Genomic DNA, 12,994 nt, shown 5'->3' with positions numbered 1-12,994 from the left:
ATCGCTACCTTCGGAGACTTCTTAGGGGAGACTGCGTAGGGAATAAAATCTGTAGTGTGTATGACACTTGGCTAAATGCTCAAACCAGTAGGAATAGGATTATTCCCATTGTACAGATGTGGAAATGGATTCCTCCATCAATTGCATATGCTTCAGTGTCATCCCCTAGGAGTGGCAGAGCTGAGGAGTCTGTTCTCCGGCCTGCAAACCCTGAGCCATCCCAGCCATCGCAGCAGAGAGGGGCCCGGCGGCAGGCGTACATCCCTGTGCTGCGGATGGGAGGCTGAATCCCAAAAAGGCCCAAGGGAAGGGCTGACATTACTGAGTCCCTGCTATGCGCTTGGCCCCAGGCTAGATATTTGTGGGTAACTCAATGCTCACAGCAGCTCAGTGAGGTTTGTGTCTTAATCCAGGTGAGGAACCTGGGCCTTTGAGGAGGTGAGTGGCTGGGCCCAGGGCCACTCAGCTCATAAACAGCACGCCTGCCTGTTAAGCTGGCCCGAGTCCGGAGCTTTGCCCAACCTGCTTCGTCGCTCTTCCCCGCAGCTGCGGGTGAACTGTCCTGGGACCACTATCAGGCTGTTTCCAGAAAGACTGCAGACAGACCACCTCCCATGGCTCTCCAACCCCCACTACTCGAGGCCGAGAAGCGGCTCCATGAGCCTGTGGTCTCCTGGGAGCTCCAGAAAAGTGACTGGAGCCTGAAACCCAGACCACGGCGCTGGTGGCCAGAGGCCAGGGCAGGAGCGTGAGGCTGAGACTGATGAGGAAGGACATGGCAGAGCCCACTGTCCCTGGCTGGGCTCGAGGCCCCTCCCACACTCCTTTGCTGCTGGAGGCAGGACCAGGTGATCTTAAAAGGGTTGGGTGGCCGTCAAGATGCCTTTTGGGAGGCAGTGCCCGCAGCGGTCCCGGCTCTGCCTCTTGCTTCAACGGTGTTTGGACAGAACAGGCCCAGGGACGCCCTTTCTCCCAGCCTCCGGCCACTCTCCAGCGTCTTATCCACTCACCACCTTCAGAACCACCTTCAGAACCACCTCCGGGACCAGCCAACACACGTGGTTTATTTCTACCTTAATCCTTATCGCCAAACAACCAGGAGCTCCCAAATCCGTCAGCATTATCCCACCCAGGGGGAGGCTGCGGTCAGCCGCCTGGCCCCCTGCCTCTGCGGGCCCCCACACCTACCTCTCTCTGGCTTCTGTTTCCACCTGGACGCTGTGGCTCTGGGGGGCGGGGGCGTTTCTTCCGTGAGTTGGTGGAGAAGAAGCTCAAAGGCGCTGGGCGTCTCTTAAAGTTGCAAACCCAGTGCAGTGGGTGCATCCTCTTCCAGGACATGCAGGAGCCCCCCCAAGATGAGTGGGCAGAACTCAGGGTGCCAGGGAAGCCGCCCTGGCCTTGGGGAGGAACCTGACCCAGGCCCCGTGGACCTGTGTGCCCGGGTTCTACCCACGCAGACCTCCAGCTCTGACTTCCTGCAGAACCGCTTCCGGGTGAGGAGGTGAAGCTCATCAAGAAGACGGGCCACACCTGGCTCCCCTCCGCAGGCTGCCGGCCCCCAGGCTGAGCCGAGCCAGTAGTTCAGTGGTGGGCAAACTGCGGCTCGAGAGCCACATGCGGCTCTTTGGCCCCTTGAGTGTGGCCACGAAGTTTCAATCGCACTGTACGTGCGTGCCCACACATGGTATTTTGTGGAAGAGCCACACTCAAGGGGCCGCAGTTTGCCGACCACTGCAGTAGCTCTTGGAAAGGCCACCCTCAAACACAACCAGGAGCCTGTAGAGCCCAGAGGCTTTTGAGGGGCCCCTCTGCATCTGCTGGTATCTGCCTTTTACCTGAGCCTTTCCCCAAAACTCCTAGCCTTGCTTTTAACCACCCTGAAGCCCTCTCCCATGCATTGGACCAAATGAAACAATAAAGCTTTTTCCGGGGGAGGGGGGGGCAGGGGAGGCCTTTTGGGAGCTCCCACCCTGAAGCCAATTCATGTTTACAGGCAATCAGTGGCCCATTTGATGAACTACCCAATCATCTTCACTGGCCCTTCTTTGTCCGGCCTGGGAGTCTGTGGGTACTCCACTTGGGATGGGGTGTCCCGCTCGGCACAACATGGAGACACATTGATTAGCCACAGAGAGCAGAGGTGCCCCGTACAGTTGGTTGTACTGAGGATTCCGGGACCTGGCAGACACCAAGACAGAGGAAAGCGTCCTGCCCCCTGCTGCGCCCCCCTCCGAAGGCAGGTGCCGGCAGCTGGAGCCCAGGGCATCGTGGTTAAACCGTGGAGGCTGGAGCCAGACCAGCAGGCTCCACGTGCTTCCTGTTTGCTTGGAGCAAGTTCCCTAAGCCCTCAGCATCACCTGTAAAATAACAGTAATAACAACAACACTTATTCCTGATGGATCATTCCGGTAAAGCACTTAGTACAGCTTCTGACACATTGGAGACACTCAAGTTATTATTAATAATTTATACAAAATTAATATGACACCATAAAATATTCTGGTCATTATCAAGCGAATGGACCCCCCAAGCAAAACTCAGCCTGGACCCTCAAATGTTCACCCCACTTTTTTTCAGAAACCACAGGGGTTGGCAGTGAGAATCCTCAATAGCCCCCCAAATTCATTGTACCCGGCTCAGGTGAGAGCTTGGAACCTGGGAGAAGAGATATCTTGGGACGTGTCTCCCCAAAGCCAGGCCTGGGCTTTGGACGTACTGCCAGTTTTTACTGTTTTATTTATTTTTGTTTGTTTGTTTGTTTGTTTTGTTTTTTTATTTTATTTTATTTTATTTTATTTTTAATTGCTTAAAGTATTACAAAGAGTATTATGTATGTCTCCTTTTTTTCCCCCCGCCCTTGAAAATCCCCTGGCCTCCCCTACCCCCCAGTGTCTTATGTCCATTGGTTATGCTTATATGCATGCATACAAGTCCTTTGGTTGATCTCTTACCCGCCCCCCTCCTGCCCTCCCACCCTCCCCGGCCTTCCTGCTGCAGTTTGACAGTCTGTTCGAGGCAGCTCTGCCTCTGTATCTATTTTTGTTCATAAGTTTATAATGGTCTCTATTATCCAGAAATCACAGTCATTTCACTGTTTTATTGTTGTTGTTGTTGTTGTTGTTAATCCTCACCTGAGGACATTTCCCACTGGTTTTTAGAGGGAGTAGAAGGGAGGGGGAGAGACATTGATGTGAGAGAGATGCATAGATTGGTTTCAGCCTGGGGTCAAGCCTGCAACTAACATATGTGCCCTTGATCCGGAATCGAACCCAGGACCCTTCAGACCAAGGGACTGATGCTCTTTCCACTGAGCCAAATGGGCTAGGGCAGTTTTCACTTCTTGCAGCTGGGGGAGGGGGGCAGGCAGGCTGCAGAGGAATTGAGAGGACCTTTGAGACCAGTCACCTGAACTAACTGGGAGGGAGCTATGCTCCCTCACCCTCCCCCCCGCCCCCCCAGGCTCCTGCCCTCACCACAGGGCAGCAGCTGTCCGACAGTAGCCACAAAAACAGCTGTCTCCATCTAAAGCAACCCTTGCAAGCATTCAGACCCTTGGCCCCCGAGTCAGGCAAGACCCTGGTCAGTGCCCCCCCCCGCCCCCTCCCTACACACACACAGCAGAGGTGCCACTGCTTCCTGGGCACCACTTTCTGCCTGGGGAAACTTGAAGCCTCTCTGCAGGGCATGGGCTGACCTGGGCGGTGTCAGAGGGCAAGACTCACCACAGGCGCTCAGGGCCAATGTGCCAGCCCCAGCAAGACAGACGGACAGACAGACAGAGAGACAAGGGTGCAGTGGGCAGAGGCGGGAAAGGGAAGGCACCTGGGAGGGATCTGCAGAGAGCCATTCCCAGCTAAAGGCGGTCACTGGCATGATCGATCGGCTGTCTCTCCGCCTGAAACAAAGAAGACAGTCTCCTGAGTTGGGAAAGCACTTGGGAGGGAGCAGACGGACAGGCGGGGGGCAGAGCACCTGGGACCTGGGCAGGCGTCCCGGCCCTGGGAGGCTGGGCAGCGACTCCTCCTTCTCCAGGCTCCCCACTCAGCCCAGCTCTGTCCCAAGCCCCTGTGACCTGCTCTACTCAGGAAGACACTCTGCCACGCTCCAGGCTGGACAGGTACAGCCACTGAAACTCCGAGACTGGCCTGGTCCTGCCAGCTGTTTCAGCATCTGTACCGCTCACCGGTCTTGCCTGTGTGACGGGACAGCAGGTGGACAGAGGAGGGTGAGACAACAGTGACAGCCTGATGGGGCCGACTACTGCCACAGATGGCGGGTCCCCCTGCTTCTGGGCACACCGCTTCCCCCACCCCTCATGACAGGAGCAGAGCAGGAGAGACAGTGCCCACCTGGGTGAGCACCCAGCATCTCAGAGCTCGCAGTGAGCTTGGCCCTTCAGGTCACCCACAGCCAATCAGCAGAGCCCAGCCTACCCTTCCGACCGCCAGGCCCCCACCTAGTCAGCTTTCTGTGACCTCACACTGCTGGTTGATTAAAACGAAGCTTGGATCCATAAGTACTGACGTGGAACCGTGTCCAAGATCTATGACAGTTCAAAGTATTTTGCAAGTCATGATGTATTGTGTGATTCATTTTCATAAAATAACACCAACAATCCATGTAATGATGTACATGAAATAACAAACACAGAGGCATGGAACTCAAATCTGTTAAGGGACTTTTTACTATTTATTTTTAAATTTCCCCTCATGTGTGGATCATTTGACAAAGAGCCATGTGACTCTGATCAGGGAGACAATAAAGATGAACATGTGGGTGCCCGCAAAGGAGCCCTCCACCCCACCGCCCTGCGCCACAAGCTGGAGATTTCTGCTTTGCGTCCCTTCCTCTAATTTCTGGGGAAACAAGGAGTTTGGCTCCGGGAGTCTCCAGGGGTTTGAAGAGCAAGAACCACTTTCTTCTCCCTCTGCACCCCACCCCTCTGCAGCCCCTTCAGCTCTGGGCTGGATGGGATTGGGGGAGGGCGGGAGTGGAGGGGGCAGGCCAGACAGCGCCCTTGAGCGGAGCCCGTGCATATGGAAGACCCGGGGAAGACGCGGCACTCCGGCTCGCTCCGCTCCGGTCCTTAAATGACAGCAGATGAGGTAAAGCCAGGGGGGTGGGGATGGGAAGGGGTGGGAGGGGGCAGAGGAAGTCATCTCCAGGGCCCGAGCGTTGGCTGAGGACAGGAGCCAGCCAGTGAGCGGAGCCTGGGAGAGGGAGGAGCACATCTTGATGCAGAGATGCTGCAGTGGCTCCGGGCGCGCACACACACCAGCGCCCTCGCCCGCCACCGCCGCCAGGGCTGCCGCCACCGCGCCAGGACAGCAGCCAGCGGCTGAGGGAGCAGGGGAGGAGAGGCGGCCGGCCCAGGGGGCTGGTGGCCGGGCTGGCTCTGACTCATCGCCTCGGTCAGCGTCCACCTGCCCCAGCCAACACCCCTCTTTCACCCCAGGTAGGTGACAACCAATTTTGTCTCCTCTCGCTGCCGCTGCCAGGGGAGGGGGACTCCCCGGGCGTGCTCTTGTGGGCAGGCACTCGGAGCTCAGTGCCCTTGCAACTTAGGAGGGGCAGGGGCAGGGCGGGGAACCCCGCTTTGGGCTGGGGCCAGTCTGACCTCTCACCACTGGGACTAGAAGTCCCCTCCGCCCTGTCTACATGGGTGGCATCCTGCAGGGCCCAGCAGGCCCCGCCTGGCCAGGAAGCTGGCCTCCTGCAGCGTGTCCAAGAATTCAAGCCGGTCAGCGGCCGCTGGCTGACAGCAGCAAATGCCTTCAGAGGGGGCCGTGGCTCTGGCCCCTGCCCTGGCCCCCAGTCCAGCACCAGAAAGTCCCGGAGGCCAGGCCCCAGACCCTGGCCGGTCCCCAGGTCTCCCGGATGGAATGGTACTGACTGCCCAGCCTGGAGGCCCCCGGGCTGCCTCTGCAGGGTGACCTCTTTGCAAAGTCTTGCTTCAGCTCCACAGAGGAGGGAGTGGACCACGAGTTTGGGCAAAGGCCGGTCCAGAAACAGGGACTTAGGGAGGAGAAACTGAGGCAAGTCAGACCCCAAAGGCTAAGGACTGAGCCCACAGGGGCTGAAATTTCTTTTCTTCCCTCCCCCCTCCCCAACTTTACCCTCCCCCCAAACCCCTCCCTCTCATCTTCACTGGTGGGAGAGAAGGATTTGCATGAAGTTGGTAAGAAAAGGGGCTGGAAGGGGGAGGGACACGGTTTCGGGGTCCAGGAAAAGAGGGCCACCCTTCTCCCCAGCACCACGGGGCTTACATAATGGATCTGCGGTGGGGGGAGCGGCCCCAGGCAGTGCCCACAGCGGAATCCTGTCACCTGGTCCAGGAGGGGTTGCAAGGCCTGGGAAGGAAGAAGGGGGAGTGAGATGAGACAGAGCCTGTGGGAAGAGAGTCCCAGGCCTCACGGGACGAAGCCAGGGACGCTCAGCAAAGACCTCCGGGAGCTGAGCCCGTGTCCGGGAGGAAACGCTGTCAGTCAAGGTTGTTTGGAGGTTTGGGAATCCAGACAGGACGGGAGGAGCTGTGAGTGCCCGTGGCCCAGCCCTGGAGAAGGATGGGTTTCCAGCCCGCAGGGTGCCTGCCCTTAGCTTTGCCCCCTTTTCACGTCCAGCCTGTGACTGGCCAGACCTACCCTCCGTTCCTTTCAGCTTCACTCCTCGGCCATGAACCCCCTTCCCAGCCCAGCCAGCATCCTTTCTCCTCTGCTCCGAGGGAGGCAGGCGTGGGTACAGCCCAGTATCCCAGTCCATCAGAGCCATCCCGGTCTCCTTCCGGCAGCCGACTCCGGCTCCCCTCCCAGCTCTCTGGCCAGAGAGCCCCTCAGTTCCCTCAGCCACGCCTCCTCTCAGCTGCACTCAGAGGGACCAGAGCAGCCGCTGGGGATCCAGGGCAGCCAGAGGCGGGCCACCTGTGAGAGGCTGGTGTGGCCTGGGCTCCTGGGGGTGGGGCAGGGGGTGGAGCCCAGACTCCTGGCCTGGACAGCAGCCCTCTCCAGGGTGCCCACCAGCTAACCCTTACCAGCCAGGCTGCAGAACCACTCCAGCAAGGCTTTGCCACAAGGCCAGAGTTCTTCCTGATCGCCTGTGGGGTCTATCAGGAGGCCCCAGCCAGCAAAGGGGAGGCAGGCAGGGAGAGAGATGGGAAGGGGGTCCCTGAGCACATGACATTAGTCACCAAGATCCACCTGTCCTTCCGGTGCTCAGCATGAGCAGTGAGGGAAGCACAAGGCGTGTCTCTCTCTCTCTCTCTCTCTCTCTCTCTCTCTCTCTCTCTCTCTCTCATCCCCACTCATCCTCTATGCCCCACCTGGCCAAGCCCTCACACTCCCTTCCCTGGTCAAATGTGCTCTCCACCTTCAGCCCTCAAATAGAGACACATGTGGGACGGGCCTCTGGGCATTGTGCTCAGTGGGGTGCTTGCACAGGTCTTCTCTGACCCAAACTTACTCCTCAGGAGCAAGCACTCGGGAGGGCGCCCCAAGGCATCCTCTCTGGCGCTAAGGCTGTCAGGGGAGCAATTCATCTGGGGGGGGTCCTCCACCCCCCACCCCCAGAATGTCCTCAAGCCAAATGTTTGTGAGAAAGTGCATCTCAAAGACAATCTGGGTCTGAGTGTGGCTGGTGTTTGCATTGTTGGAGGGATTCCTGGGGGCAGAACCAGGGTGTTGAGCAAGAGGAGGTCAATACTCATGGAAAGAATAGTCCAGGGAAGCAGGAGGGACTGAAGTTAGACTGCAGGAGGCACTTCCTCACCAGAAGGATGAGCCCGAGGTGGGGCCGTCTTTCCAAAGAGGCCATGGGAAACGGGGGTCCGGTCCAAGGTTAAAACCAGTCTTGCTTAGGGGTGGAGGTTGGGCTGGATGACCCTGTAAATTTCTCCAGGCTCAGGAATCCTCTTTCAATTGGTAAGAGGCGGGGTGACTAGGACTCCTTTCACTCCCTACTGCCTCATTCGGGCCATCTCTCCCAGCCTCTCTCATTCTTCTGGACCTCCCCCCCGCCCCCCTCCACACACACACACGGTTTGCTAACCTGGACCTTGTGGGAGTTTCCATGGGCTCTGTCTTGGTGGTCACCATCCTGGAGTAAACAAGTCCTTCCTTGGGTTCAGTGAGTCCTCTTGCTACAAAATAAGCCCATGTTTCCTTGTTTATCAAAAGAAGATGGAAACAACAGCAAAGATGTGTGATGTGCTCCCCCAAAACTGAGCCCGTGGCATCCCAGGACACGTGCAGACCCAAGTACAGCTCAGCGTCCTTCTTATCTGATGAGCTGCACAACCATGTCCCCCGCCCCCAAAACACACACACCACACACACACACACACACACACACACAGAGCACCCATCCGGACAAAACCTTGGGGGCCTCCTCTGGCCCCAGCCCACATCCTCTCAATGTCCGCCAGCCGCCACAGACCAAGAGGCTGTCCCACCCATGTCTGCCCGAAAGTCGGCCTTCTTGCTGTGTAACCCAGAGGAGCATTCGGCTGGGCTCCAGAGCAGAAGCTGGCCTGAGGGGCGGAGCAGGTTCAAGCCCACCGGCCTGCAGGACACTGTCTAGGAGTTGGGGGTCTCCTTTCTGCGGACATGAGGGGACATGCAAAATCACTCCACCAACTTCTTCCTGATTTGGTTCTTCGGAAGCAAATTAAAACAATTGCTCTTACTCCTGACATCTCACAAACGGACCCTCCTCCCCACGCCTCGCTCATGCCTTCATACCAGGCACCGAGCAGGCAGGCGAGGGGGAACCCGAGGGTTGAGGCGCGCCTGCCCCCTGTCCCGGGAGGATGCAGGCCCTCCCTCTGTCCACATCCCACTCTGAGGGGCTCTCCATGCAGCCATGCAGTCACGCAGCGGCAGAGGCAGGAGGGCCAAGGTCTTCAGGCTGAAGATCAAGGGCCAGATTCCCTCAGGGCCAGGCTGAGAGCTCACACACCCACCTTTCCTCAGAGGGCAGGGCAGTCAGTGCCGGGGCTGGGCCTCAGGGAACCCGCTGCCAATGCAAGAGCCTGCGGACACCACGGGGTGCGGGGAGGGAGGGAGCACGAGAGGGGGCTGAGGAGGGTCCCGGCTGCACAGCTCCCCTGCCCCCCATGGGACTAAGAAGGTCCCCAAGCCTCAGGACCTCCTCCAGCGGAGGCCACCTGCCTTCCTCACCGAGGCCTCTCAACCACGGTCCGGCTCCTGCCCGCGCCCGCCCTGCCTGCCACGGGCCCCGCCGGGCCACCATAGACCCCCGTCCTCCCAGAGGGGTGTGGAGTGGTCCTGTCCCAGGTGGTGGTTCCTGTCGTAGGCAGAGTCCCCCTCCCCTCTGAGACCCGAGGGAGGGCAGCAGGTGGGGAGGGTTGCGGAGCAGCAGCTGCTTGGGGTGCCCCGCGGGTCCTCACCAGGTGTTCTCCGGAACAGCTGGCGTCTAGATGTGACTGTGCGTCCTGGTGCCCTCCTCTGGGGTGGTGTGCGTGCTGGGCTGGCCCGGGCCCCCGCACCTGGGGGTGGAAGAGGAAGAAGGCACCTGCCCAGATGTGGGAGGCTGTCAGCGTCCTAAACCCGTGTGTGCGTGCAGCCCCCACGTGGTGACTGTGCAGAAGGGAGCCTGACATAGCCAGGCACAGCGTCTGTGGACACATGTCTGTTCCCCCTTCACCCCACCCCCATCCCCGACTCTCGCCATGGGCCAGGAATGGTGCTGACTTCACCAGAGTCCCTTGGGGTGGCTACCCCTTCTCACCCCCATGCTGCAGACTGAGGCTCCGAGACTCTAAGTAATGAACACAGTCGTCAGGACTGTGCTAGCTCATCAGCTCCAAGGGGGTTGGTTGAGGGCCGCCCCGCTAGTCTGTGCTGTGCTGCGGGGTGGGGCTGGGGGCATGAGGGCTCAGGCGGTGCTCGTCGCCTTAAGATAAATCACTTCGTCTCTGCCCTCCACTGGAGGCCAAACTCCCCCTTTGTCTGTCCCCACCGTCGGAAAGCAGCCCTTGGTGCTCACATCTCCCCCGGGGGTGGCGGGAGGCGGATTCAGGGCCAGGAGCCGGGTGTCCTCAGTGGTAGCATTTAGGAGGCGTGTGTCTTTCACTTTCTGGCTGTTCTGTGCAGGGCCCTGAGCCCAGCATACCCTGCCGTGTGCTAGAGTCCAGCTCTGAGTCTTCCTCCCCCCTCACCCCACCTTCATTGTCCCCCAGGCCCTTTGTTCCCTGGGCCAGCAATCCAGCCAGCTCCCCTGCAGCCTCTGAACCCCCAAGCAGCCCGCTCCCCCATGTGTTGGTGCCTCATAGGCCCAGCCCCCCTGATGGTTACAGCCTGTGCCCGCCTGTGCCAGCCTGTGCCTGCTCCCCTGTACCGGGCAGCTGGCCTGGGCCAGGCTTAGCTGGCTCGGGGCTCACAGGGCCCGCTCCGGGCCTGGCATAGCTCCACTCTGGCTGGCTCCTGACAAAAAGGCCTCCCCCATCCTGAGCATTCCAGGATGTGTCACAGGGCGGATGGTGTGAGGAGAGGACCGTTCCGTGGAGCTCATGAGCACATCCTCGGGCACGCGGCTGGTCCATAAAGGCAGTTTTTGCTACTGTCTCCCAGCGCATAGCACAGCACCCAGCACATGGCACTAAATGCTGGGAGGAAGTGGACACAGGGCAAGACTGGATGCCACCTGCCTCACCTTCAGGGAACAAGAAGCTGCAACCTTTGACCCAGACTCCGCGCGTGTGTGTGTGTTCACACAGGTCTTGGCACACAGTGGGGCTCAGTGTACACCTGACAGCACTCTCTAGTACCTCTGGTGCAACCCAGGTGCTCCTCCCTCTCAGCCCAGCCCTCCCCGGTCTGTCCCTCAGGGGTGCCTGGGACCCCTGAGCCCTTAGGTGACTGACAAAGGTCTGGGTTAAGCTGAGTTTTAGGAGGAGCAGAACTGGATTATTCACAAAGTATAATAATTACCTGTGGTGACATCATTCTGACCGCTGTGGGGGGAGGTGAGTGATCCAGGATCAGGCCTCCTTGTGGGTCACAGGAGGACAGGGCAGGGCTGGGTTCATGCCCCGTGCAGGCAGGGACACACAGAAACATGCACAAACACATGGGCACACACGTGGGCACACACACAAAGACCAGACATATCCAAACCCAGACACACAGAGACACATGCATAAACATAGAGACACAAAGACCAGACCTCACATATCCACAGGGACACATAGGCACGACACACAGATACACACCAACATTACACACATGCACGCACACACACGCACAGCCACCCCGCTCTCTCCAGCACTGCGGGAGCAGCAGTGGCTCCTGTCCCAGGGCCCCCAGCTCCCTGGTGGTCTGTCTCTGCTTGGCCCTGGCACACTCAGTGTAAAGCCCTGAGCCCAAGCCAGCACCCTGCCCCCTCACTGAGCTCCCAGACTGGCAGACAAAGGGCAGGAATGAGCAAGCGATGACTGAGCCCCTTCTCTGTGCCCGGCTCGGGGATGTGCCACACTAGCGCTAAGGGGGTGTTTCCAAACGTTTTGGAACCATGGGACCCTTAGTTTAAAGCCGGTGTGGGGAACATCGGCTCTTGGTCAGTATAAGGCCCACAAAATCATTCAGTCTGGCCCTGCCAAGGCATTAGGGTGAGTTAATTAAATGTTCGATCAAATATAGCAGCTAATTTGTAAGTTGATAATTTTGAATGGCCCGTGAATGATGTTGTTAGAAATATCCAAATGGCCCCTGGCAGTAAAAGGTTCCCCACCCCTGGTTTAAAGGGAACTTTGTGGGGAAGTCCAGGAGATGAAGCAGATGTGAGTGAGGCTGCTCTGGCTGGAGTTGGGGAGGGTCTCAGCCCCTCCTCTCTCTGGCCCCATCCCTGCTCTGACCCTGACCCCATAACTTCCCCGGCAGGCACTCCAGTACCTCACTGAACACCAGAACGGCTCTGCAAAGTAATCTCCACTTTGCAGATGAGAAAACAGGCCCCACCGGGGGAATCACTTGTCCGAGCTCACAAAGCCAGTAGGAGATGAAGTCCATGTCACCAAATCCTGTCTGTGGAGGCCAAAGCCTGGGCACTTTCCAGAGCCCCAGCGCCTCCCTGTTGGGAGAGCTCCCTGCTTTTGTGCAGCCTCTGGGGTCAGACTTCTCGGTTCCTGTGCCCGAACCCCCTGTGACCCTAGAGACCTGAGTGTGTGTGGGAGGGAATGTGTGAGAGAGTGAGGGGTGAAGGTGAGTGTGAAGCAGGGACTGTGTGTGAGAATATATGTGAGAGAGTGTGTATAAAAGTGTATGAGAGCCCTGGCTGGTCGCCCTGTTGGTTAGAGCATCATCCTGATACGCCAAGGTTGCAGGTTCGATTCCCAGTGAGAGCACATACAAGAATTAACCAAGGAATGCATAAATAAATGGAACAAGAAATCGATGTTCCTCACTCTCTCTCCCTCTCTCTCTCTCTCATCAATTATTAATTTTTTTAAAGTGTATGAGAGAGTGTGTGAGGGTGAAAGTGTGTGTATGTGAGTATGTGTATGAGGGAGAAAGAGTGTGAGGGTGAAAGTGTGTGTATGTGAGTATGTGTATGAGGGAGAAAGAGTGTGAGGGTGTGAGTTTGTGAGAGGATATGCGAATTGGCCCCAGGGTTGTTCGAGGCCAGTGATGGCGAACCTTTTGAGCTCGGCGTGTCAGCATTTTGAAAAACCCTAACTTAACTCTGGTGCCGTGTCACATATAGACATTTTTTGATATTTGCAACCATAGTAAAACAAAGACTTATATTTTGATATTTATTTTATATGTTTAAATGCCATTTAACAAAGAAAAATCAACCCAAAAAATGAGTTCGCGTGTCACCTCTGACACGCATGTCAGAGGTTCGCCATCACTGCTCTAGGCTCTGGGGAGCTAGAGCCTGGTTAGCCCCATCAGTTGTCTATTGAACTCCACTGTGTGAGTGTGAGTGTGAGTGTGAGTGCGAGTGTGACAGTGATGTGCACAGGCTCCTGGAGGCACAT

At 57.8% G+C, this 12,994-nt stretch overlaps 1 protein-coding gene and 1 long non-coding RNA gene across 2 annotated transcripts in view; one reads left to right on the top strand and one right to left on the bottom strand.

The window, feature by feature from the left end:
- Positions 1-4,667: 4,667 nt before the first annotated feature.
- On the bottom strand, positions 4,668-6,856 carry LOC308534142. The gene is made up of 3 exons (XR_013997167.1): positions 6,642-6,856; positions 6,267-6,350; positions 4,668-5,085 (listed from the first exon to the last, which is right to left on the bottom strand). It is a non-coding gene; the product is annotated as an uncharacterized lncRNA (long non-coding RNA).
- Positions 5,236-12,994, top strand: part of CNTN2 (contactin 2) — a gene marked incomplete at its 5' end in the record, with an annotated part of 34,340 nt that continues 26,581 nt past the window's right edge. The window contains 4 exon segments of the mRNA XM_081112489.1: positions 5,236-5,264; positions 5,266-5,350; positions 5,352-5,381; positions 5,383-5,455. Of these exon segments, the coding sequence (XP_080968615.1) occupies positions 5,236-5,264; positions 5,266-5,350; positions 5,352-5,381; positions 5,383-5,455 (217 nt within the window).

Source organism: Myotis nattereri (genome assembly GCF_964212035.1).
Source record: "Myotis nattereri genome assembly, chromosome: 18".
In the NCBI taxonomy this organism is placed as follows: Eukaryota; Metazoa; Chordata; class Mammalia; order Chiroptera; family Vespertilionidae; genus Myotis; species Myotis nattereri.
This window is presented reverse-complemented; position numbering and strand designations above follow the sequence as displayed.